The 26,811-nt window shown below is 49.8% G+C and overlaps 1 protein-coding gene across 2 annotated transcripts; it reads right to left on the bottom strand.

The window, feature by feature from the left end:
- Positions 1 to 226: 226 nt before the first annotated feature.
- Positions 227 to 25,979, bottom strand: ST8SIA2 (ST8 alpha-N-acetyl-neuraminide alpha-2,8-sialyltransferase 2). 2 transcript variants are annotated; one of them, XM_042824459.1, is made up of 6 exons: positions 25,882 to 25,979; positions 14,670 to 14,732; positions 12,678 to 12,806; positions 11,778 to 12,035; positions 9,775 to 10,068; positions 227 to 2,596 (listed from the first exon to the last, which is right to left on the bottom strand). In XM_042824459.1, the coding sequence occupies exons 1-6, from the start codon at positions 25,977 to 25,979 to the stop codon at positions 2,311 to 2,313; spliced, it is 1,128 nt and encodes a 375-aa protein (XP_042680393.1). In that variant the 3' UTR covers positions 227 to 2,310. The 2 variants fall into 2 exon arrangements, with proteins under 2 accessions (XP_042680393.1, XP_042680394.1); XM_042824460.1 differs by lacking the exon at positions 14,670 to 14,732.
- Positions 25,980 to 26,811: the final 832 nt, after the last annotated feature.

Raw genomic sequence — 26,811 nt, forward strand, 5'->3', positions numbered from 1 at the left:
GCAGGGGCCAAGGTTGGTAAAGCTGAGTCCCAGCTATCTGCTGGAGACAGAAGGCACAACACACTCCCAACAGGGATTTGCATTGGCCACAAGTGTAGCACACAAATAGCCTCGTACCTGCCACAGGTCCCTTGTCTTCCCTTTTCTCCCTATTTAACTGGCGAGGGTGTTTTACAGTCTTACCCCATCAATACATCACAACTGCACATCTGTTTCATTTCTCGTATTTTTATTCAAAAAAGAAGGTTTGCTAACAGCGATCAGTACCGTGGCCCAGGCCCCTCCATACAACAGCTGACTTCAGCCGTCTTGGGCCTTCATCTCCATCCCTGCCTCCTCCGTACCAAACCAGGGACTTCACAACCACTCCTGAATCACGGGATGCTCCTTGACACTTCAGATGGCTTCCACCTTGCAATGTCGCTCTTTGCCTCCTCCTGTCTCAGGAAACCTCAGCAGCTTAAGCAGAGGCTCACAGCCAGATTTAGTTTATCCTGTCACTAAACTCAGTAAAAAGAAAGTTAAGAAAAAAAAAACAAAAACCCAACAACCTAAACAGGTTTAAAAAGCATACATAAAATCAATCATTTTCTGGAGCTGGAAAGAAACGTTCCCCAGTGGCAGATTAGCTCACATTTATCCACTATAAAGTTGCTTACACCTTAATCTTCGGCATCTTCATCTGACACTAATTAGCAGGCTGGAGGTTCCTATGGGCATCATACTGTCTACATCCCAAAACATGAAAGAGAGCTCTTCTTTTACCACTTGAAGCACTTTGCTTTTAAAGAAACAATATCAAGTATACCAGACCCAGGAGGTACACTTCTTAAACTTCAAAACCACAGTGGTATTAGGAGGCACAAAGGTGCAGAAAACTTGCCAGGAAAGCACTGCAACACAAACCCAGGGCTCGGCTGTGCAACATTATTTGCTTACACACAAATTAAACCCAAATTGCACTCACTGAACCCTGGGCCCACCTGCACTCTGGCACCCGTTGCTAATTAGGAGATGAATTGAGGAGGCTATAGAAGCAGAAAATTAAATGGGCTAATCAGACCAATGTAGTTGCTTCCCACAAAAAAAAAAAAAAAAAGAACCCCAAATTTACAGAAAAGCCAATGTGTAACTGTAAGAACTTTTTCATATTTAGGGACTCTCAGAAAAGCACGGGAAAAGATTAATTACTTCTTTGACGTTCATTACTGTGCAAGCATCCCATTGAGATCCATCTGACATCCTATTTAACTGTTCGCAGCAACAACTAATTGGAGCTTGAAAGAAAGGCAAGAGCAGGACTCCAGGAACACGGCACAGTGTGCTAGCTCCTTGCAGGGAAGTGAAAATAAATTATTTAGACTTGACAAAGTCCCTTGAAGTCCTGCAGTCTTTCTACTTGGCTGGGTCTCAGGCCCATCGCCGATTTATCAGCAGTTATTTTTGGATGGGGAGAGAAGGCAGGCTGCTTAGCAGGTAGCTTTTGGGAATTTAGAGCTCGTCATACTTATAGTTTTCACGAGCCCTGGCAGATGTTGAGTGTCTTATACTAGAGCACAGTAAAACACTTCATCCTAATGGTGTTGGTTCGCAGCATCAAACCTCCTTCCTGCCACATTCCAGCATCTCTGCTCCTTTCTGCATTGTTCTTTAGGAAAGGAAAACCCATCCTCACCCTCAGCATCCTCATAACTGTTCACCCAGCTCATCCAGCGAAGGCTGCATCTCCCCCCAGGGCCACTCGCATGCCCACACCACTTGGAATGAGTCTGCATGCCACTTTGCCGGGCACCGGGTCCTGCAGGGCAGGAGATGGCTCCTGCTTGGTGCTTCTGAGCTGTGAGAGCCGCCAACAAACCTTCCCTGCCCACCCCGCTCCCTGCCCCTTCCCTCCCCGAGCACGGAGCCAAGAACGTGCCGGCAGCGGCGCTCTTGGCCGAACAAACTAACTACCAACCTCGGACCAGTCACAACAAACGGCTGAACGTCTACCCATCACCTAACATACCCTCAAAAACCAAGGTCACCATCACACGTCATGGACGTAGATCGAAAGCCTGGCCCAGCCCAGCAAACCCAAGGTTTCACCCAGGCTGGGCCCTCCAGATGCTCACGCATGTCTCCTACCCGTTCCTTGGTGAAACACCGAACAGTTATAATACTCAGGTCAATATATATAGGTACCACGTATATATATTTGTGCCGCTGCTCTGCGCATTAACAAAGACACCCAACCCCACTGGGCTCCTTTCTGCCCCCTCCCCGTCCTGCCCCGGTTGTGCAGCCTGCAGGATCGCAGCCGGGGCCGCCCTACGTGTCCCCCTCACATTCCCCTACAGTCAGCTTCAAGGCTCCCTGCTGGTGCAGAGTCTTTAAGGCTTTGAACTCCAAGGGCATGGTGTGCGGGCTGGCCTGTGAGGTGTAGCCGTACTTCAGGCTGTCATAGTAGTGGTACTTGACTGGCTGCTGGTTCTGGTCCAGGGGGAACGGCCAAAATCCGTAGAGATGGATGCGGTTGCAGAAGCGAGTGGCCAAGGTGTACATGAGGAGGCCAGTGGTGGGTCGCTTGATGTGCACCTTGTTGGTCAGCCAGTACCTGCAAGGGAAGAGCAGAGAACCTGTCATCCCCCGGCAGCCAAAGCTTGTGTCTCTCACTTTTTTTCTGTGACTGAGATATATTGGTGATTCAAAGTGAGAGGTTTCTGACTAGCAGAAGAGTTCTCCATGCCAAGAAAACCTCTCTAGGGGTTGCTTCATGAATAAGCATCTCCTGCTCTCTGTCTGGCGGTTACATCACGCGTGTTGCTATGGCATTGAAGCATCTCACGTCTTGGCAATCCTTTATGAAAAACAAATTGCTTGCAACGCTGGCCTTCAGTACTTCAGCCTACAATTATCTTCCAATCAACCCAGGAGATCGATACCACAGAGCAAACCATCCTCACGTCAAGTAGACTCCAGCAGCCCCTTCCTTGAAGCAGACACTCACACACACACAGCTGACAGTTTCCATTGATGAACGAAGATTTACTGACAGTAAACACAACAGGGCTGCAAAAACGTTTGCCTTTGAAGAAAGGGTCAGCTGGCTGAGAGAGCTCAAGCATACCACCGTGCTCCTGTTATACCCAGCCACTGCTCTGCAATCCTGTGTCAGAATACATCAGAACACTGCACAGAGTCAGTCCATGAAATATGCAATAGTGCACACTGCAATACATCTGCCTACTGTAATACACCACACCTACCACGATACACCACGCCTACCACAATATACCACATGCCATAGAGATCAGATGAACTCACTTGCAAACTGTGCTAGTTTATATGAGGGATGGCCAAAAGAAAGGGGGAAGGAGGCATCCCATAGCAATGCATGAGCAGAAATAGCATCAGCAGAAGTATTTTGGAATGCTGATAAAAGTTACTGCAGTATCAGCACCCCTGTACTACGAAGTTTCCAGTGCCAGTGCTTTACTGCATGGACAGCTTGTCCAGTTTGCTCAGCAGGAAAGCACTGTCAGATGAGGAAATACAGAATGGAGAAAGTTGGGGTAGTGGAAGAGGTCCCCAGGCTGTTCCTTCCTCCCAAAATACGACTGATGCCGCCACTGCCTGTCTGAGCCTTCACCACGGGGTCTGCCAGCAGATTACTTATGGTGGGTATTTCAAAGGGACCGGGTGCAGGAGACTGAGCACGAAATGCATCTCGCTCCTCATTCACAGTTCCTGCTGGGCTCCCCAGGGTCTGGGGCTCAGAAAGCGGGAACCCACGGGAGAGCAGAGCCATAATCCTGCAAATTAGCTTTTCACAAAAGCCATTAAAATTTAGCAACCAAGGCACAAAATGTACTCGTTTGTTCTCAGCTAGATAAGAGGAAAATTGACTTTTCTGGTGAATCAAATTCCAGAGGCAAGGGCAGGGGACAGCAGAGTTCACGGGGGTCTAACACCCCAGGGCTGGCCAATAATGGGTATGTTGTTTTAGGGTGGAGGTCCTCCTCACCCATCTCTCTCCTCAGCATCCAGCATGAAAGAGGAAAAAAATACTAGAGGGAACAAACACAATACCCAGCCCCAAGGGCTGAGCTATGGGGCAGCCAAGGCTGCAGAGGTGCTGAGGTCATCTTAACCCACAGGTGGATGAGACAGATTCCTTGATTGCTTTCAAGGTAATCACACCAGACTCCTGATGTGTGCAGAGAAAGGGAGGATATCACGGCCACTTAGCAGTGAATTAGGATACAGCAGGCAGCAGGGAAGCCACCTGGGAAGAGCTGTCCTGTCAGTGGGCCTGCTTTAGGGGAAGACACAAACCACCACTGCACCTATACATGATGCCCATGGGACATCTCACTTCACCATCACCACCTGAAGCATATTAACAATGACAAAAAGGATTGGGGGCAACCTCAGAAGAGCCCCACTAACAAACGTGCACAACTAGCATCAAAAGCAGCTCTCTAACACAACAACCCAAAGCACACGTGGCAGCTGAACACTCCAAACTTTCCAACAACATCAGGGTAGGAACCAACTCAGATGCTTAGAATGAAAAGAATGGATGCCATACATAATACACGATGGCCAAACCAGACCACTGACCACATCACAGCATTTGCAATTTGTTTCTTAAACAATGAAGGTGGGAAATGGTTTGGGGAATACTTTTTTAACAACCCATTTCCGATGGAGTGTAAGAGCTATGCAGGAAGATCTCATCTTCCCACCATTAGCCAACGGAGACTGTGGTCACATTCCCAGTATAGCGGAGAACAGCTGGGGATGGAAACCTAATTAATTTTGTAAATCCAAATGAGGTTGTCTGGGCGCACATGGGATGCTGTGTCAACAGCGCACCTTTAATATGTGAGGTCCAGGATTTTAATTAGGAGGAAAGATAATCTTGAAGCAGGCAGTAATTATTTTTCAAACTGGCTACACCAATCACCATAACTATTAATTGCAACATTTTATGGAAAGAGACAGCAATTAAAAGGGAAGAGCAAAGAGCAGTCCTAAAACTCAATGCCTCCTTTCTCAGAGCCTTTGCCCACGTGCTGACCTCCTTCAGAACCAGTGTAAATAAACCCCAGGGATGCGAGCAGCTCTGGAGGTGGTCGGGCACCCGAGTGGGATGCAGCCATGAGCAGGGAGCTGAGTGCTGCCAGGCAGAAATTGCCTGAGACAGCTCTTGTTTGGAGGATCATGATAATGACAGATGGGAAATGCCACCACAATCATCGAGGCCATCTTTTCTAAGGAAACAGGCCAGACATGGGCCTGAGTACCCGAACTAATACTTGATGGCAGCTAAGGATGGAGGCTTCAGAGTGAGCAGCTCAGAGTACTGTGCTAGTGGGTGGGTGCATCCCAATGCATCCAAGAAAACCCTTGGGTAATGTGCTCTCTACAGGCGAGGGTTAAATTGCAGGATAATAGAACTGAAAATCCATCACACTGATAAAATGAGTAAAAGCAACCCAGGTCAATGAAGAAATCAAGTTTCAGCGGCCTCAGCTGCATTATTTCTTGATACAAATCAGAATAGCTGAAATAATGCAATTTCAGACCTTTTTCAAACGGCTTACTCGTAGAAGTGTGATACAAACACAAGCTGTTGTGGAGGTGCTAGCCCCTGCCTGTCTGAAGCACGTTATCAGTCTGCCACACACATCTTGCTCCCATTAATGCTCAGGAAAAGCTGTCTGAAGGCAGCTAGAGACAGCACCCTGAGGGCACCCTGTGCTCCCCCTGCTGCATGCTAGGACCCACTGGTACCAACAGGGAACAGCACAGGATGGAAATGATGCATGGAGCCAGAAGAGAGACCAATATCCCCCTGTTGGGCTGTGTGTCTAGTTTCCATCATTAATTCCACCAAAATAACCAAGAGCTGCATACAGGTCAGTGCTGGATGGGTAAAAAGAGCAGCTGACCCCCCTCAGGTCTTGTCCAGGAGTGCAAAAGCTGGACGTGGAGTAGTGGTGCGCGTCATCTCCTGGTCGTGGTATTTGCAATGCCAGTTGTAACACACAGGGCACCCAACACCCACGAGTTAAACCATTTCCACACAGACTGAACACGAGGAATGCAGCCGAAAAAGGATCATTCTGTTTCTTCCCCCCTTCCCTCCTGCACTTTTCCACTTCTTTTTACAAAGAAAAGCCTAAATCTTCTTGATCAACTGGAACAAATGAAATGTCATGGGGACTGTGTGTAAACACACCACAGCTTGGATACAACGTGCCTTATTTCCTTGTGCAGAAGCAAGAACGATGGCTCACACAAGGGGTGGTAGTCCTCCATCCTGTTCCATTCATACACTTGTGAGTCATTATTTCCCCTCCCTGTGCACCCTGTAGCTGTCTGTGTCCCTCACTTGACACCTCTGCCCTCGGCTAGGCTACCAGATAGGCACTGTCAGGATGCAGGCAAGGAGGGACCAGGGGAGGGTTTCCATCACGGCCAATGGATGGGAAAGGCAACCTCAGAGCACTACCGTGCTAAAAACTCAAAGGCTTAGATGTTGTTTGGGTGTGGGACCCAGGGAGACATCCGAAGCAAAGATAAATCCACCTTACATCCCACCAAGCTGGGTTTCTGAGGACAGGTGGCAGAGCTGTGCTATGGGAGCTGTGGACTCCAAGCAGGGCAGTCGCTGTCACGGCGCACACACGCAAGCTGTCAGGGCTGTTTGGCTGGCAAAGCTAACGGGACAGCTGGAACACTTATCGATTTTCTTCTTTCAAGAAGCTCTTAATAAAATCTTACGGGATTAGAACTGGTTACTGCCAAGGGACCCCTGTGATGGACACGGTGAGAAATGCTAGACTAGATAATACAAAGCAAACAGAAACGCGTCCACAAATTCTCCGCAAGATGCAATAGTCAGACCTCCAGGTACAATTCTTCCCTCTGCCTCCTGCGTTTCATGTTATTTCTCTAACAAAAGCTGCCTGGCAATAGGGATTACAAGGCTTTTTGGAGACATTAGCAGATGACTCCTAACAGGCTCACCTGCTTCCCTGCCAGAAGACAACTGCTGTACTTGCTGGGTGTGTTGCTCAGGAGACATTTTAGAGAACCTCTTAGAATTGAGTCACACACCCCAAAATGCATGGCAACGACACTGGAAACAGGCACCTTAGCTAGTGACTCTGTTTCATTGCATTCATGGTTTGCTTCTGAGCTCCTCCATGAAAATGCTGATGGCTTTCCCCATTACTGGCAGGCAGGGAGCAGAGCTGGTGAGTTTAACAGTGTGAAAAATGCCTCGGTCCTACAGCACAGTTATCCAGAAGCATCAGCACAAAAGCTATCAGCAAACATTTAAGACACCAGCAGAGCTAGGAAGGTGATGTCTCAAACGGTGCTGTTAAAGAAAACAGAAAACAAATGCTTTCTATTTATCTCAGCAATACACTCTCTACAAGTGCCCCAAATGCACTGCAAATTATAGGAAGAAGTGTTTGATTGCCACTGGAACGCATCCTGGTTTGGGGGAGAGCAGAGCAGGACAATAAGCACTGCGGTTCAAGGAGGAGTCAAGAACTCACAAATATTATTTCACTGGAAGTGAAGGAAGAAGAGTAAAGGCAAAGCTTTTGTGGCTGAATTGAAGTTGGCTGAGATAAGGTTAGTCTTTGCACAAAGTGCTATTTCTACAAGAAATAATAAAATATCTAGAAGAGTCTCTTAGCTGAAAGACTTTGCCCATTTCTTTCTGACTTCCAAATCAACTTAGGGCAGATTATAAATCAAGGGCAGCTTTATCCAGCAAAGGAAAAGGGACAGCGCTGGCACAGCAGCACAGGAGGGACATTGTAGGAACTGGGCAGTACCACAGAAGACAAATAAGTGAATTCCTAGTGATGCTGATACTCCCACAGCCCAAACTACATCATAGGAACGATGCCAAATGGTCAAGACAACCCTACAGGTATCTGAAAAACTCCCCAAGATTATCAGCACCCACCCTCAACTGCGACCAGCTCACTCATTACTGCCTGAATCGCTCTTAAATCCATCCCAGAGCCCAAACCTGAAGACAGTGCACCAAAGATAACATCAATATTGATACTACACTCGACAGAGCCCTTTGAACCCCAGCCTTGGAGGGGTCCTTCTGTACGGCCCCTTAGCCAGGCTACAGCTCACAGAGTCAGCTTTGAAGTGATCCCATCACTTCTGGCTAGCGACGGGGCTACAATATTAATTACAATCACCATTAACCAGTAGCATCCTTGCTTTCCTGCTGCTGGGCTGAGAGGCAGGAGGAGAGGGCAGGCAGCAGCTCCCTTGGCTTGGAGGGCCTGATGAGGATTAGCACTGCCCAGCACCAGCTGCACACTCTGCCCTTGGCTGATTCCCTCAGTGCAGCACAAGCCACCTTTCCCATTGCCCTGCTCCAATTAAGGGCTTTCAGGACTCCAACCAAGAGGGGTCTCCTGTGCCTTCCTTCCACACAACCCCAGGGCTTACCACCATCCATTCAGCCACCAGCAGAGGTCCAGCTGCCCTGTGGGACTACAAGGGGACAACGTGATGCCAGCCAGGAGCACACCAGGACGGTGCCAGGGGATGAGCAGCTTTGGGGGTTCCTCTGCCTCCACAGGAAAGCAGTGCCCAGCCCCTGGCAGCCCTGCAGAGCTTCCTGCGGGACATTCCTGGCACCAGGAGAGGTTGCCAGCACAGGATTAGCAGCCTGTTGATTTAAAGGACTTATTACAGGAGCTTAATTCTATTTTGACAGATAAAGTAAGTCAATTACAGCTAGAAATAGCTCTGAATTTGGGTTGTTTTCCCCCCTTTTCTGTGAGCACAACGTTGTTCCCCTTCTCTTTCTTTACCCCAAAGCCAGAATCTTCTGTAAAAAGCTTCTGAGCCCCCAGAAATCTCAAACAGAAGCACCTGAGGGCAGACCCAACTTTTCTCACCCCTTGTTGCTGCCTGGGATTGACCAGATCCTTTTGGCTGGCTCGTGCTGGGGACAACCCTAAGAGCACCTCCAATGCCTTGCAAGTTCAAAGAACAGAATGGGTTGTAAGGGGCTTTGAAGATCGTCAGGATGCCTTGGAAGTTCATTTAAGATAAACAATGCAATTAGCACTACCACAGGTACCCATAGGCTACTCAGGAACTTCTGAGCTTCTTATTGACTCCCCCATTGTCTCTGCCCCCCTATGAGCTTCCTGGCACAAAGGAGCTAACTGAGATTTCCACACCTGCTTCAGGCTGACAAACCTTGTCACCAGCTCAGCTGGCCACCACACACATTTCTCCTAGCAGAGCCCTAGCTGTGGGATGGGGAGTTATTGTGACGATATCCAGGCTTACAGCCAGCAAAGCACAGGCAGATTCAGAATCACAGAATGATAAAGGTTGGAAAAGACCTCTAAGATCATCTAGGCTAACTGCCAACCCACTCACACTGTGGCTGCTAACCACGTCCCTCACTGCCACATCCCCATGGTTCTTGAACACCTTCAGGGATGGTGACTCCACCACCTCCCTGGCTGGTCTGTGCCAGTCCCAACCATTCATTATGAGAAAAAACTTTTCTTAGTACCCAACCTGGATATTTAGGCTCGCCCTGTTGCATAGCTAGAAGACATTATATTCATAGAGCAGAGCAAGGGGTCCTGCTTGCACCAGTCTCCAGCCCACATCGAGGGACCAGAGTCCACTTAAGGGAGCACAAATGCAGTGACTGCTCTCCTGCTGGGGAAGCTCACAAAATCCCAGCTCTGAGCACATCGACCACGTTCTCACCCCCGGACGGCGTGCAGCAGGCGCAGTGAGGGGTAGGCAGTCCTGACGTTGATGTGGTGTTTCAGGATGAGCTCGTTAACCCACTCCACGCGCTCCTTTCCCCCCTTGGCCATGAAGGCAGGGATCCAGAGGATGCTGCCGTTGAGGCTGTGCAGGCGCTGCAGCAGCTTCTCCCGCCACGTTTCATTCACCAGGTCCTCGAAGGCTCGCTGGATGACTGATGGGTTCATGGTCACCAGGTCCGTTTTCGTGCCCACGTCCTGTGAGTACTCCTGAACAGGAGCCAGGTTGCACCTGCAAGTGGAAATACCCAACAGCCCTCAGTGACGGGTGTGACAGAGGGCACTGAAAAGTGTCACAATGGGTTGATGCTAAAAGCCAGAGCAGCGACAGATGTGTCTGTTTGCTCTCGCTTTTGGAAGGTGGCAGAGGGAGAATGAGGTCTTGCAATGAATTAGAGAGGCTCTCACCTGGAAACACTGAGCCATCCCACCATCAGGTTATCATTCCTCAATGCACCAAGATGTGTGTGCACATGTCACCGGGCAACACTTATAATACATGAAGCTGGTGGGTGGGTTTAAATGGGTCCGTATCTCTCCTGGTGCCATTCGAAAATAAAACATAGCAACAAACCTTCCTGGTTTGCTGCCACAGCAGGTTTGAGACGAAATGGCTTTTCCCATGTGGCAGCAGCTTGGGGTCAGGTGGGACACAGCACAGAGAGCTGATAGTGCCCCAAACACCAGCTGGAAACCATTACCTGCTCATGCACAGGAGATGGGCTTAATGCCTGCAGCCTCCCTTCTCTCCAGGAATAGCAATGTGACACCCACAGCCCTCAGCCTGAGCCTTGCTAGAGTAACATTATCCCAAACCCCTTCTTTTCTGCAGCCAGTGAGTCTCTGCTCACAGCAGCCTCAGTGGCACCAGCAGTGACAATGACACCCGTGGGTGATGGTGCCAGGATGTGTGCTGATGGACGCTGTGACCTTCAAAACCCAATTGCATTCTGTCATTTTAACAGGTGTCCCTTTGGGGCTCTACAAGCCTGGGGGGGCTATGAGGGATGAGGATGGAAGAGCAGTGGGATAAACCACTAGCAACCCCTCCTCCATCATGTGGGGTTTTGTGCAGCATGCTGTGCTCTCCAGTGGTGTTTTATAGTGAAGTTACAGTAGTTAACAAGCAGGAAATGCATCCTAACCATCTGTCTCCATAATCAGCCATTACTGCTCTTTTCCCCACTTTACAGTTGGGGAAACAGAAAGAAAACCAAGCAAGCGGCATGCTGGGCCTGGAGCCCATCTGACCCACTCACTGCAGGAGTCAAATGGCTGAAAATAAACAGAGCTGTGTGCTGGATTGAGCCCACCAGGCATTGCCCACCAGGTTATATGGCAGAGGAGACATCACTCAACATCCCGATCCTATCCCAATACCCAGTATAACTTTTCTCATGCAGTTCTGCTGCCTGACACAAAACCCCCTCCCTGTACTTTGCCAGAGCTGAGTAAGTGATTTGCTCCCTTGCTCAGGTTCTATTTAAAGGTGCAGCTGACACGGCCCCATCCCCCTCTGGGCAGAAGGCAGCAGCTGGCTGTAAGCAGGGACAGAGGGGACATTATCCTCACCCCTATGTCACACAGGGACTGACTCTGTGAGCTGCTGATGGATTGGGCTGTCCTCATAATAGACTTGCCAGAAAGCAAAAGTCTGCAAGCCCATAAATCATCCGTGGGCTCCCACAGCTGAGGGATGTGCATGGGTGCTGGGGATGAGAGAGCAAGCATGCACCTCTTCTCTGCTTTGAGCATCTTCTGACGGAGATGGGGTGGGGATGGGGACCCACCACCGCAGGCCCATGGGGCACTGTGTCTGCAGGGACACCAGCACCAGGAGCAGAGGCACTGAAGCATGGCGCTGGCATTGCTAAGCTTTATACTTTCACCTCCCCAAGACCCCAAACCCCCACGCTCAGCATGCAGCACGACGTGCCCTACCTGATGACAAAGCTGTGTGTGTCGATCTCGGGGCCACAGCCGCTGCCCAGCAGCACCCCTGAGTTGCCTACGATGGCACAGGAGGGGAACTGCTTGCCCTTGAGGGGAGAGGTGCGGGGCAGCAGCTCATACAGGTTCTGCGAGACGTTCATGGTGCTGTCCCTGTCAAAGACGTAGTGGATGATGTCCCCAGGCTTCAGCGTCCCCTTCAGCACGGAAATGTCCTTCTCTGCATCCAGGAACTTCAAGATCTGTTTCCTGAGGACAGGGAAGAAATGGCCCCATCAGGTGATGTACAGAGATCATGGAATCAGTCAGACTGCAAAAGACCACTAAGGTCACCCAGTCCAACCATCAACCCACCCCCACCATTCCCACTGACCACATCTCTCAGTATCAAATTCTTGAACACCTCCAGGGCCAGTGACTCCACCACCTCCCTGGGCAGCCTGTGCCACTGCATCACCATTCTTTCTGAGAATTTTTTCCTAATATCCAATCTGATAATTCGGGTAATACAGAAGATGGCCTCTTGCTTCCCATTTGCCATCCAGGAACTGCATGCAAACAGCTAGCTCCAACTGGATGCCCTCTTCTGCCCAACCCAGCCCCTCCAGTGGGTGTTCCCCCATTGCTGGGGTTTCTGCATCCACCCTGGGCAGAGCAGTAGCACCCCAGTAGCTCTGGTTGGGAACTGGGGCTTGAGCAAGGCTGCAAGGCCAGCTGCTTTAGCCAGAAACTCATTTCCAAGCGATAGCTTACAGATATGAAGTCTAGCTCAGCAGGAGATAAGCTTTTTATTTCTTCCTTGACTTCTTCAGATGATATACAGAGGCAATTTGCCAGCTTGCACTGGAGAGGACCAGATCTGTCTCTTGTCCTATAGGTAATTACCAGTACCTGATCTTCAAAGAGAGTGTCTGGTTGTGTCTCCATTTGGATGAGGCTGGTTTAATGTTGTGCTTAATGCTTTCATTACTTCTGTCAACAACAGCTGGAGATGAAGAGTCATTTATTACTACTTCAGCTCTAGAGAAAAGAGAGATGGAGGGAGAGAGACAGGATCCGTTAGCATCCCAATGGCATTTCTAATCACTGTCTGAGGCTGCGGCTGCTGGAATTCAAACTTCATCAGAAAAGCAAAATGGTAGTTATTACCCAAACAAGAACTGAAAGCCTGTTTGTATTCTGCTACACTCAAGCAGACACAAATCCTTAAACTCCTGCTTGTTCACACGAACACAGACCTACAAGTTTACATAAAACACAGTCACAGATGTCAGGCTGGAAGAACGCATGCACATGGAAGCAGGAGCTCTGCAGGCAGGCTGAGACGCAGAACCCCAGACTTCACCGAGAGATTGGTTGTGCCCCAAAGCTCAGCTCCAGGTTAAAAACCTCATGAGAGAAGTGCAACCTGCAGTTCACCCAAGGGAGAAATGAGTTTTAACTGAGCTGCTGGCTCTGCTTGTGAGATTAGATATGTGGAACCCAAATGGGGATGTTGGCTCGCAGATCACTTTTTTTTTTTCCTCCTGTTGAAGAAGAAAAAGATTTCAGCATCCGTACTGCCTGCTCCATGGCCAGAAATGAGCACGGGGATGAGGAACAGCCACATAAACTCCCACTGTGGTTTCGAGATGATCACTGGGAGACCCCAGCTTTTAATCCCTGCTCTAAGAGGCAAACGAGCCCCAGCACTTCAGTGCAATTTACATCAAATGGCATAAATTAAAGGAGCCTCTGCATATTTGATTCCAGCCAGCCCTCCAAAGAGAATTACCAAGCACCTCATCAAGAAGCTGCGCATGTGTCCGCAGCCCCAAAACAGCCTTCACACTTCAGAGCACTCTGAAAAACACACAGCCAAAAGCACTCGCTACCAGCTGAAGGGAATCTCCCTCTGTAGTGCAAAGGGCTTCTTCCAGCTGGGGAATGGTCTCTAAATAAACACACTGATAAAAGGCAGGTGAAGCCTAGGGAGTGAAAAGAGGGGGACGTAGGGCAGAGCTGGTGGCCTGGGCTCATGACAATGTGTGCTCCTGGGAGCACATCTCCAGCCCTCAGAAGGTGCTCCTGGGGGACACTATGGCTCCAAGTACGTAACGTTGCAGAAGGGAAACGAAATGTGTTCCTCAAGGCTGTTTATAAAGGCTGGCTGCCAGAGTGTCGGTGTGTGCTTATACATACCAACGCTACAGGACCTTCTCCAGAGGTTGTTTCCCGCTCTTGCATTTTGCCACACCATCTCATGCCTTGCAAAAAATTACTACGAGGTGTCAGTGTCAAAATCTTCAAGGAAACGAGTAAAGAAGCCTTGGGAATAACGATTTTTTGGGGTCTGTTTTCTGTGTTTTTGATCACGCCTTGTGACGTCACCATGGAACAGCACTGCCCTGTCTTTCTTGAGTGGTGGTGTTGAGCTTCGCAACCGCATCACTCGGTAAGGCTGGGATGACACAACACCATCATAACAATAACACAGACACGGAATGAAGCTGTGATGCCACGGAATGACTGCAATGGAGCAACGTTACCCAACTGCATTACGATAAAACCGAATGGAGTTCTGATGTCAAAGCAGCTCCCTCTCCCCTAATAGCACATAGTAAAACTATGCAAATGGCAACTCTATCACTGACTTATTTTCACAATAAGTAACTCTCTCATTCTCTCAATCACCACAACTTGCAGATCCTTGGTTATTTGCAAATGATTATTGCACTGAGCTGGGGGAGGAGGGGGGAGAAACGATTAAGAAAATGCAAAGCAGAAGTGAAAAGAAACAGATACATTTGCTAAATAAGACCAGCACTATCCAGCAAAGAGGAGAAGCAGATTAATAGCTGCCTTACAGCAAAAACAAATGAACACAAAATCTAATTTACAAACCTATTAGATTTGCTATGTAAGCTGTTCACAGCTGATCTGATTGTACCTCTGCCTCCAGAACTCCTGCAAGACAAAGGAAATGCATTATTTATAAACCCAGCTCCTCTTTGCCAAGCATTGTTCAACAGTCAAGAGAACCTGCTCCAAAGGGCTCTGAGCTGAGGCAGGGCTCACACACCACCCTGTCAGAGCGGAGATGTCCTGATGCCTGCAAAGGCCTTTTCACACTCACTGTCACCACTGCCCTGCCGCAGCTGTAGAACTGTTACAGCAAAAGAGCTCCTACCCAACCGAATGAATAATACCTGCGCTCTCTAATCAGCCATCAAAGACATCTGCTTTCTGCTGTCAAAGCAGCATGCAGCCCATAGGTTGCATTAGATACATTTCTTCTTGTTTCTGTTTTTAGAGATCAGGCGGGAGCAGTGCCCAGAGTTCTCCTTCACCTCTGAGCTGACAAGGGATGTCCCTGTCCTACGGTGAGGACCAACTGACCAACCTGGATGGGATTCCAGGTCTTTCTCCTGGAGAATGGAAGCCATTGTCCTTCACTGAAGACCGCCCAGCATCTCCACCCTAACCAAAATGAGCCTCTAGCCTCCTGGGAGACTTGCAGAGACCCTGTCCTCACTGTGCACCTTCTCCTGGTGACACCATGCAAACCCAAGGCCCTGCTCCTGCTCCCTCTGATCCCACTGGTGCCCTGGAGCCCCCAGTCTCACATTTGGTGTAAGCAGGCTGGAGCTACGAGGCCAGCTCATTCACAAGCTGGGCTTGAGACCCTGAGTGCCACTGCCAAGGAACGGCACAAGGAGGGCATCAAACCTCCCTGAGCAAAACAGTGCCAGTGGAAAGCCCGAATTTCCAACACCAGGCACTGGACTGATGCTGTAACAAAGGATGGGTGGCACCAAGCCTCTTCAGAAACCTGAGTCACTCATTCAACCCACCAATCCTCAGTTCAATGAATACCATCTTGTCCATTTAGATGGCTGCAGAGCCCCTTCCTGATTCAGCTCACTATTTTTTAACAGGTCACAAAGAACTCTTACCCTGCTTTCAGGTGATGCTCAGTGGCAGACACATTTCAACTGCCACGTACCCACTGCTCTGTTTTATTGTTTCCACTGTACAGATATCCACATGAACACGCTCATAAAGAGAACCAAATTGTTTTCCAGCAGAAATATTATTACCTGGAAATATATATCTTAATGAAAATGTATCTCAGGAGTATGTTATTTCTAGTAGAACTGAAAAGATCCCAAATGCATTAGACACAAATGAAATAGTGAGCATGACCATTTGGTAGCATTAAAAAGATTTTCAGGCTTGTGGGATGCGATGTAAACCCTTTAGTTAAGCTGAGTGCAGCCCTCAGCACTGCATAATGTGAAACCTTTGGAAATGCCACAAAGGTTGTCCCTTCTCTCCCTCCTGCAGAGACAATCTGTGGCCAAAGCCATTGAGATTCTCCCTCTGACACTCTCCTTTTCCCTTTGACAAACCTGAGAGCCAGTGAGCTGTTTCAATTTTTTTTTTTTTTTTTTTTTTTTGGTGTATCAAGGGAACAGCAGGACTAGCTTATTCCTAGAGCCTACTGGCATTTAACAAGCCTCTGCTTTAATGGGGTTCACCGCAGGGTGTGGGAGCAGGCAGGATTAGCGTGCAAACCACGCAGCCTTTCAGAGACGTCTCCTCTGAAGGAGCCTTCCAAATGGGATTCACACTCCTTCACACTTGCTGTAAGAGAGATAGGGACTGGATTAAGGGCTTAGAAAAAGAAATGCTGCTCCCTGATAAGTTCTGGTTCACCATTTCTGTGAAAGGGGGTGGAAGGGAATCACAGAAATCAGGAAGTGGAGAAGACTTCTTAGCTCCATCCCATCCATGCTCGGTCATCATCAGGATCTGAAGCATCACAATGTATTATTCAAATGAATTTATCCAGTCTAAGCTTCATGTGCCCTCAGTGACAGCCCCGTGCATGCTTCCTCCCAAAATTCGAGCAGGCTCTGGAGCTGCTGGATACAGACAGATAAGCTGGGAGCCGTGGGATGAGGCACTGCTGTGGGTTCCCTGGTACCCAAAAGGGCAAGGAAATGCTGCCTTCCTCTCTGGGTACTTACAGGCTCTATATCCTATTATGACATGAAACTGCTATCCTACATGAACACGGAAGGGATGGCTCATTGGTGCTGGAGTGAGCAGGGCTCTGCTAGCCAATGCCTGGCTCAGCAACAGTGGGGCTGCTGTTGGCAGGTACATGAATGCTGGCAGTGATGCTGCTCCCTGCACCAGGCTCGGCTCCTTTTTCCAAACCACAGAGATACAGAGAGGTTGGGATATGGTACTTCACTGAAGGTCCAGTCAATCTTAAAACTCTCCTATCCAAAACCAACTGCTTTTCTGCCTTTTGTTCCTTCCTGCCCTACAGTGCAACTTTGGGATACCTCCCCTACAATCTCCCTTTGCACTGAGCCATGACTGACCCATCCAAGTATTCAGCTCAGCCCTCCAGTGGCTCAAAATGCCTGCAGTTCAGCCAAACACAATATTTTCCAATGTCTGCCGTAGCCTCCAACAAAGGCAAACCACCTGTACCACCTCACCATCCCATCTGGGAAGAGGCAAACATTAAGAAATGGAAGGCAGTAATTAAACAGGCCTGTGTAAAAGCAACCAACAAACAAACAAAGCCCATTTTATTACATCTCACTGACCTGGAGTTTCAAATCTCTCGGCATCAAAAGGCGAAGACCAACCTTGATTAAAATTGCACAGATAGGCATTGATTTTGAAAAGCTTTCTAGGGCTACACCGTGTTTAGACTGAATTACTTTATTAATCTAGTTGTTATCAGTTTGACTGTATAGCCAGTCCCACAAAATACCAACCTGCTCCCTAATCCTATTATTTACAAAACGCTCTCCTTTTGATTTCTGCTTGGATGTTTTCCAGCGATAAGTCACGTCTATACGTGCTAATGCCATATTACTGGCTTACACCATCCTCTCTCATTTTTGCCTCGAGATTCTTCAAGCTGAATTTTGACTATCTAAGATATTATATAGGTCAGGAATTTCTGTGCTCGGTTGCAAAGTGACACTGATTCATATATCAGAGGATAAGAAAGAAAAATTATCTTATGATTCAGGCCCAAATTTTCTTGGATAAAGAATTCTTGATCTACCAGGTATGCAAAGACTTTCCATTTCCTGTCAACGAATGGGTTGTTTAAGGTTTTTGTTTCCCTTTTCATCACTGTCTTTTCTTAAATAATAATCTTAATTGTCGCTCAGCACAGTTTGGTCTTGCTTTGAGCCATTTTGATATATGAAACTAGAGATCCTCTGACTGAACAAGTAGGTCACACAGCCTCTTTGGGTGACTGGGCCTCCAACAGCAGGCTTCACACACCCCTATGTGCAGGCATACAAATTTAAAAATGTGTTATCCAGGGATATTTTATAAAAGTCAACCCCTGGTTCCTCCTTCTTTCCAGAACAGAATACACACGGGAAGCAGGCACAACATGCATGAATGGTCCAAGGACACAAATTCTGAGCACATCATGGGCTGCATTTGCACTTCTTGTAGAGCAAATGTTCTACTCTACCATGTTGGGTCGCCTTCCCAACCTTAGGCAAGACAGGTTACCCCAGCTCTCATCCATGGAAAACAGAGCTAGTAGCATCTACATGACCCGCTGTGGGACTGTCAAACTAAATGTATTCATCCAAATTCCTCAGAAAGAGAGCTCAGAGCTCCTGCTTTCTCTGAGGAGTGTAAATGAGCAACACCCACTCATTGAGTCCTCACAGCCCTCACATGTTAGGTGCATGTCATGATTTTGGGATGGTACTGGGGAATTGGCTTGGCCAAAACCACATGGGTAACCCCATATGCATGCACAAAAGGCAGAGCCTGCAGCATGAGAACTGGCTGCCACCTGTGTGTCTCCCACCCTGGAAATCAGCTGCTTGCAGGCAGCACCACCTGCCCACCCCCACGTTCCCCTCACTCCAGAAACACAGTTCTCAGGTTTGCTTCTCACCCACCTCCCTGCATCACACATCCTAACACCAGAATGTTTGGTATTTGCAGATCATTCCTGCTGACATTTCAGCAGTTGCTGTTGAGGTTTTCAAGCCAGGGTGTGAAGGGGACTGGGACCTGCCAACGTGTGCCCTCCCAGGGAGCAAGTTTCCTCCCTGGGGATTAATTTGGAGAACATTTCTAAAGCATTCGCCTGCTAGGATGAAAGATCCCGCAATACATCTTGATGAGACATTTAAAATCTCACTTGGATGTGTTTAAAATCTCACTTGTTCATATTGTCACAGCTTGGCAGAGAGAGTGTCAAAAACTTCCTAAATATCAGGTGCTATTTTTGCAGCTCTAAGTTCCACTCTTTCTATCCAGTCATAAGAAGGCATTTCAGAGAATCTGCCCATGTCGGGGCATTCAGGAAAATCACAGAACCAGAGAATGCCTTGGGCTTGAAGGGACCTCCAAGATCATCAAGCTCCAACCCCCTGCCATGGTCTGCTTGCTCCCACCAGCTCAGGCTGCCCTGGGCCCTATTCAATGTGGCCTTGAGTACCTCCATGGAAGGGGCACCCACAGCTCTCTCGATGGCTGTGCCAGGGCCTCACCGTCCTCTCAGTGAAAAATTTCCTCGTAACATCTAATCTAAATCACCCCTCTTTCAAAGCCATCTATCTACCCGTATGGATGTCAGCCTCACCTGCATCACCTGCCCAACCCAGGACCAGAAGGGATAAGGAGTTGGAGGAGCACTGAAGCAGCCCCGCCTGCCGGCTCTGCACCAACTCCGGTGTAAATCAGAGCAGGGTTTGGCTCTCAGCTCTCTGCCTGGCTGCAAATCACTGTGTGCAATCACTGCCAGCATACGCCGAGGGCACAGGAATTGAGATGCATGAGTTTGCAAAACAGAGACACCTATTGCTTATTAGGGAATAAGCCAATTAGGCAGAAATGCTTACATGACAAAACCAGCAAAGAGGCAGCAGGAAAGGCGCAGCTTCAAAGGTGAAAGGACACAAGATGGAGAAAAGGGATCCCTTTGGGGTAACCAGACCATCAGCACTAAACCCCCATCTCACAGGCTCTGTTCCCAGCCAGACACAGATGAGCCAGCACCAGCTCTCATGTCTGCACATGTCCATCATCATACAATGCTCTTGCTTTGTCACCACTGACACACTCACACATCATACACTCTACTTCTCCCCATCCTGCACTCTGCCAGACCTTACTCCTTCACAGAACCACAGAATTGTTAAGGTTGGAAAAGCCCACTAAGATCCTCAAGTCCAACCATCAACCCATCCCACCGTGCCCATTAGCCATGTCCCTCAGTGCCACATACACCCTTTTCTTGAAAAGTTTCTCCGGCCACATTAATGAAATATCCAGCACAGGAAAAGCCACAGAAGCAGGCAGAAAGGATCCAAAGAGGCCTTGAGATGAGAGCGTTGTCTGTGGATTTCGATTTTCCCCTCCTGGAGAGGAGAAGAAAAATACTAGGAGTCCTCAAAAAGAGCTGAGAAAGACGAAAGTGTCACTGCTAAAATACCCATGTCTACACTGTGCGTTCTTCCCGAGATCATTTTTTAAGCCAGAAGAGCTATTGGAAGTCACAAGCAGTAGAGCATCAGTCTTGCAGCAGATCCTGTCAGCCTGTGCATTCATGCCCTACAAGGCAGAAATTCCAGTGGCTCTTGTAGCATCTTCAGGACAAAGTAAAAGGGAATGGTGCAATATGAAAAGAGCACACTGGGGGGGCTGTAGTCTCCAGGCTCGTTGGAATACTCAGCCCCTCATGTGGTTTCTTCCACTGTCAGCATCGGTGCTGAGGACCTTTCCTGGGCAGCAACATCCTCCTGGTGCTGCTCTTTTGTCTGAGCACCCTCAGTGTGATGTTGGGTACCAGGAGTGCAACTCAACTCGGCACACCAGGATGCATTGAGATGCTCATCAACAGAGCACTCCAAAACCACACTGTGACAGTGACAATACCGAGCTTTTAAAAGCAACCCAGCCTGTGCTAGATGGGCAGAACCGTGTGCTCAGCATGCAGATTGGCCACACTTTTGCTTGTGCTTTTTTTTGGTGTTGTTTGCGATCCTCCCAGTGGATTTCTATATGCAGTAACATGGACCCTGTTTGCAGCAGCAGCAAGAAGAAAGATTCCAGTGCTTCATTTTGGAAAGATCCACTGAACCAGCAGCCAGCTCAATGAATCGAACGCCATGCAAACAAGAAACCTGTGAGCACACAAGAGCAGGACCAGCAAAGTTACTGTGCCATCAGCACTGCTGAACATGCTTCTCTCAAGACCACCACCACCAGGGTTGTTCAGATATACAGCAGGATACAAAGGAAAAAGGCATTGTAAGGATATATATTACATATTATAAGGTTATATATACAATATAAGGTTCTGCTTTCTCTTCTTTTTTACCCCCACTATTAAAATGCAAGGAGCAGAGCTGTTGACACCGGCCTGCTCTGCCACGGTGTCTGCTGAACGACACCTTAAATTCTGCTCCCACAGTGAATTTGCTGGCCTAGGGAACTCCCTCCTTGCAAAAAGAAGCCAGGGAAAAAGCGAAACAATTGCTGCCTAGTATTGTGGTTTGGGCTTATTTCTTGCTGCTGAGGGTGACCCAGGTCCAGAGAAAGCAAATGATGGAGGCAATTAGAGGAAGCCTGTCTTCGAAACAACTGGTTTTTATAGCCTGCAGATGTCTTTAAGTAGTTCTGGTCTTGGGGATGAGAAACCAAAACACTTGTAACCAGCAAGCCCAGGGAAAGGAGTGGGAGCTCCTGTGATATGCTCCTCTACAAGATCAAAAGCACATTTGGCATGCAGGTAGGCAAAGATGAACAGATGTCCGAGCAGAAAAACCACTGTTGCTGCAGGCATGTGAACACAGAATACAAGAAAAAAAAGAAAATAGAGCCTTTTATCAGTGTCCAATTCCTTCCGAATTTAACTCACGCATTTGCAGGTGTAGTGAAAGGAAACAGAAAGCCGACCTGGGCAAGAGGGAAACTTGCAGCACTTGTTGGAGTGTTCTCTTGGTTGCTGTGGTCACTGGGGTGGTACTGAGCATGACTTGGAAGCTCTGCTGGGATGGAGCAAAGGAGCACTGATGGAGCGAGGGGAGCTGTGCAACCAACCCAGAACTGGCTGCTGCAGTTACTGTCAGGAGGGCTGCCCTGGTATTTTCTTATTCAAATCAGTGCTCCAACATGGGTTTCACTTTCCAGCCTGAAAAAGCATGGAGCTTTTGTGAGAGTTCTGTCCTACCCAATGGACACAAAGGCCTCTCTGCTGACTCCTGCAGAGGCAATGCTCCTTTGGGCCCACTCAGATCATTGGTGGCTCACATGTGTAAACATGCAAAAACCCAGAATAGGCAGAATAGGGCGCTTTTTTCACCAAAACTTTCTAGTGTAGAGCAAGTCTCAGAGTGATGGTCGGACCAGGTGATCTTAGTGCTCTTTTCCAACCTTAGTGATCCATGACTTGTTACCAGGTGCAGTAAATCACAGCCTGAAGGACTTAAGCAGGACGATTCCACTGCCAAAAGCATTGTATGATTGATGCATGCTACAGACACCTGGAGCAAATGCAGCACCGAGGGAGCAAAATCTCCCGAACAGGCAGGCGTCGGGACAGAGCACACGATGAAAAAGCGGCCCTCTGGGGACATGCTTTGGGGCAGGGCAGCAATATGCGATTCTCCGGCTCCTCGCTTCAAAGCGCTGACAGAATTCCTTCTGTAATCAGGACGGGAAGGCACGCGGTTTGGGCAGGCAAAGAAAAGGTTGGCTCGTTAAGTCCAACCCATTACCCAAGTGTCAAGCGCTCCCTAAGATGGCTCACCGCTAATTTGAGAAGTCACCTGGTGGCAGCGGGTCACCAGCTCCCTCTACAGACAATCAGGCCACAGCCGGACCCCCGCAGGACCGCGACGGCACACGCATAACAAAGAGTGCCTTTAAACTGCCATTGAGGAGCAGAATTTCGCGATAATTATCCCCATGGATGCCGAGCCCTTTGTCTCCGTCTGGCCCTCTCCTCCATCCCGGCTGCCTGGAGAACCGGCAGCGATCGCTTCGCGTTACCCAAAGCGTCTCTTTTGTTTCCTTCGGGAGAAACAAAGAGGCAGAAAAGCGCTAGAAAACCCATCAGCGGGCTGTAGGGAAAGTTCAGCAGCCGAACCGGGCGGCTTCTGGGGACCGAAGCTCCAACGACGCCGGCAACGTCTCGGCTTCACCGCATCCCTGCCAGCATCCCCCGCGAGTTGGGACGTGGGTGTGCGGATGGGACACGCAGGACTGGAGGGCAGCACGTCCCCGGCACCGCCACGCTGCTGAGTGGCCATCCTTGCCCTCACCTCGATGTTTCAGCGTCTCCGCCTGCAGGAAGGGCCGTGCGTAGCTGGAGGAGCAAAGCGGACTCTAACCACGTTCCTCAAACAGCTCTGCCAGGCAGAGCTTCGACTCCGAGCCCCCTTCACCTGCAATGCTGGGAACTTGTCTGGGCAAACAGCACGAGATATATATATATATATTTGGTCCTTTTGCCAGTTAATATTACACTCTTACTTTGAACCTAATGAACATTTTGTTCTTTCTTTCTGAGATTTCTCAGTATTCGTAGGTGAGAGAAATACATTCCCCCTTCTCCTACCCGTATAAGGCATATCCTTCCAAAAACAATCCAACTCGCAGGCAGGGGGCAGGGCACGTATAAAAGTGGGCAAGCTGTTCCCTCCGCACAATAATTAGAGAGTGCTTCGATGCCAAGGAAAAGGAAAAAAACAGTTGCACCTGCCTGCAGCCCCCAGCCCTGCGTGCCAGGGCCAGCTGCCTGCAATGGGGAATGCAGAGCAAGACAATGAACCATCACCCAAATAATCTCCATCTGGGGAAGGGCTGAGCAGAAAGCCGTTGGTAGTTTCCAAACACCTTTTGCACACTGAGAGCTCCTACAAAACTTTGAGGCTCCTCTGTGCCGTCATGCACATTTTGTCACATGCACTTGTTGTCACACAGTTCCCTTCGCCTACAACTCCTGCTTGCAAGCAATTCTGCTATCATGCAAGCCCAGAAGCTGGCTTTCCTACATCCACAATCACAGCATCATTGGAAAAGACCTTTAAGATCACCCAGACCAACCACCAGCCCATCCCCACCATGCCCACTGACACATCCCTCAGTGCCACATCTCCACGGTTCTTCAGCACCTCCACAGACTGCAGACTACACCAACCTCCCTGCTCAACCTGTTCCAAAAAACCACTGTTGAAGCCCAGGAATGAACCACAGACCTTTAGATCTTCCCAGCATCATGCTGACCATCCCTGCACATAGGGATGAGCTGCATTTTGCACCAGGCTCCCCTGCTTAGAGCTTTGAGGTGTGCAATGATCAGTGAGCAGCCCCTTGTGTGAATGGGGTGAAGGAGCTCAGACATGGAGCACATCTGGGATTTCTGATGTACAGTGGGGATAAAGAAATGCATGGGAAAAGAGAAGTAAGGAGAAAATGTCATTTACTCTCGCTTTATGATTATTTCTTATTACAGCCGGGTCTCACCTTTGCTCTGTGTCCCAGCCCACACTGTAGCTTGTCTACAAAAATCAGCATGGGACTGATGACCACTTATCAGAGGGCAGCAGATGTGGGGCAGCGCAGGGCTGAGCAGTGCACAGGGCTGTGCACGTTGCCTCCTGCACTGGCAGAAGCGTGGTACTGAATGGGCTGCTCGTTATTCCTCTGCAACTCCTCTGACCCTGTTGCTGTCGCTGCCGCTGAACAGTTTGGCAGCACTTCCTCGGAGAAGTACAACAACAAACTCAGATGCCAGGGCTGGGAGATAAGCAGCCAGCAAACATCCAATTTCCATACAATGTACAGAAAAGAGGAGGAAAAAAAAATAAAAATAAAGAAAGCCACTCACTGGGAATCCCTAATGAACCAGGGGGAAAAGCAGGACGAGCAACTAACAAAACAGAATGGATTTTCAATAAGGGCACAGCAAGTTCTAGCGGACAGATCTAGCAGATAGGAGAGGAGAGAGAAGAAAGAGCAGAAGCAGGGAAAGGTGATGGGAGGAAAGCAACGGGATCAGAGCAGCCTGTCCGATGGGAAGGATGCTTCATAAGCATTTCATTTCCTTTATTATTATATAGATGGTGCCAGCTGATTGCAGAGCAATAATCCATCCCGCCTGGTAACCTACAGGCTGGATGCTTCTGGGCACTTCTTGCCTGTGGCACTCAGCACAACACAACAATGAAACAATGACAAACATCCCTGCCTTCCCTTTCTCTTTTCAGCCAAGTGCCAGGTATTTGTTTTGATACCGAACGGTGGAAATGCCACCCGCTCCTATGCAGAAAGAAGGACCCTGTGCCATTACAAGTGCCCCCCATGTTGTCGTGATTATTTGACTTGTTTTCTCACACTGCTGCAATGAGTTCCTCAGGTTAATGCAAATCCTCCTCTCCGTTCCTGTTCCTGTCACTCCCTAATTTCCTAACCAGCCTTCAGAGGTGGTACGGGGTGGGCAGGGCACTGCTCCTCTCCCTAGATTTTGGGGTTCCTTTAGTCTCTGCCGTACAGAGGCACCGGGAAGGGCAATCACCCCCATCCCACATCGCACCTCCTCGCTCGCCGGGCGGGTCCCTTCACCCATCGCCCGGTGCTCCACCACGCCCATCCGCTCGCTCCCCCGGGCTGCCACTCGCCCCTCCATCAGCCCGTCCACACCTGAGCGCTGCCCGCACCCAAAGCCCTCTCTCCGAGCCGCTATCCGCTCCAATACCTCCGAGCAGCCTGCTACCTGCCCGGCATCCCTACCCGGACCTGCGAAGGATCGAGCAGCCCTACCCGGACCGCTATTCAACGCCCCTAAGAGAAGCGGTGCGGCTCCAGTCGGGCTGACACCCCACTGTCCCTAACGGGACCTCCGGGTCCCGCTTCCCACCAGGACCGCGCTGCCCCACGCCGCCCGAACCAACCCCGCTCCCCGCCCGCTATTTCCGCGCTCCTTCTCACTTCTACGAGCGAGAAACCGGGAAAGCCGGAGACAAAGAAACTGTCCGGGCGCACCCCCCCTCCCTCACCGCTCCTCCTCCTCCGGCACCCCTTCCCTCCGTCAATTTACCCGTTCTCCTCCTCGATCTCCGAGATGTCGGCGAAGATGAGGAAGCCGACGAGCAGCGTGAGCAAAGCCAGCGTCCAGCCCCGGCACGGCAGCGGCATGGCTCCCGGGCTGGGCCGCTCCGCGGGGTGCGGAGCTCGGCTCCGCGTCCCGGTTCGGCCCCACAGCCGCCGCCGCCGCCGCCCGGCGGGGCCGCTCCGCCCCTCGGCGCCCGCCGAGCTCCCGTCCCGCCCCGCCCGGCGTGGGGAGGGGAGAGGAGGGCACGGGGTTGAGCCGCTTCCCCCCAGCGGACAAAGTTTGCTGCCGCCCCGCACCGGGGGGAGCCCTCCGAAGGGCCGCCCCCAGCCCCGCGGTGGGGTTTCGCCGCCCCTCCTCTGCGGGGTCGGAGGGGAACAATGCGAGGTGGGCGCCTTTGCGTTTTTCTGCCGATAACGCGCGGCTTGTGGGATGAGAACAGCGTTGTAAATAAAGGTGGTTGAGAACTAATCACACCTGTCTATGTTGCTATTGATTCACGTTTTGGTAACAACAGTTCTTCGCGCTCCATCAGTATTTAGCGCGCCGGCCTTGCCTTTACTCTGGAAATCTCAGGAGACTTCGGGCAGGCAGAAATCACCGAGCAGAAACCGCTTCACAGCACCAGGGTGCGTCCCTGGCAGCCCCAGCGAGCATCCTAACACTGGGCTTGGCACTGAGAGAAAGGGCTGTGGTGCCTCTCGCCTTCTGCACACAACACGTATGGAAATGGCCATTGGGAGGAAGGAGAACAGGTCTGGGCCAAAGAACGGCCAAAAGTGCACCGAAGGGTCTTTGCTCTGCAGGCCTGATGTCTGTTAGTGCCGCACCATCCACAGGGGAGCAGAGGGTCAGGTAAGGGCAGCCTGGCACAGCATCCCCAGAGCCCGGCGCGATGCTTTGGACCAGAAAGTTGCT

Source organism: Centrocercus urophasianus, unplaced genomic scaffold, assembly GCF_019232065.1.
Source record: "Centrocercus urophasianus isolate 14NV4802_14NV808 unplaced genomic scaffold, USGS_Curo_1.0 seq_23, whole genome shotgun sequence".
Taxonomy (NCBI): Eukaryota; Metazoa; Chordata; class Aves; order Galliformes; family Phasianidae; genus Centrocercus; species Centrocercus urophasianus.

Coding starts and splice junctions, on each gene's coding strand:
- ST8SIA2 (XM_042824459.1), bottom strand. CDS start 25,979: ATGCCGCTGCCGTGCCGGGGCTGGACGCTGGCTTTGCTCACGCTGCTC. Junction 14,733..25,881: donor GAGATCGAGGAGGAGAACGG/GTAAATTGACGG, acceptor TTTGTCTTGCAG/GAGTTCTGGAGGCAGAGGTA. Junction 10,069..11,777: donor ACACACAGCTTTGTCATCAG/GTAGGGCACGTC, acceptor TTCCACTTGCAG/GTGCAACCTGGCTCCTGTTC.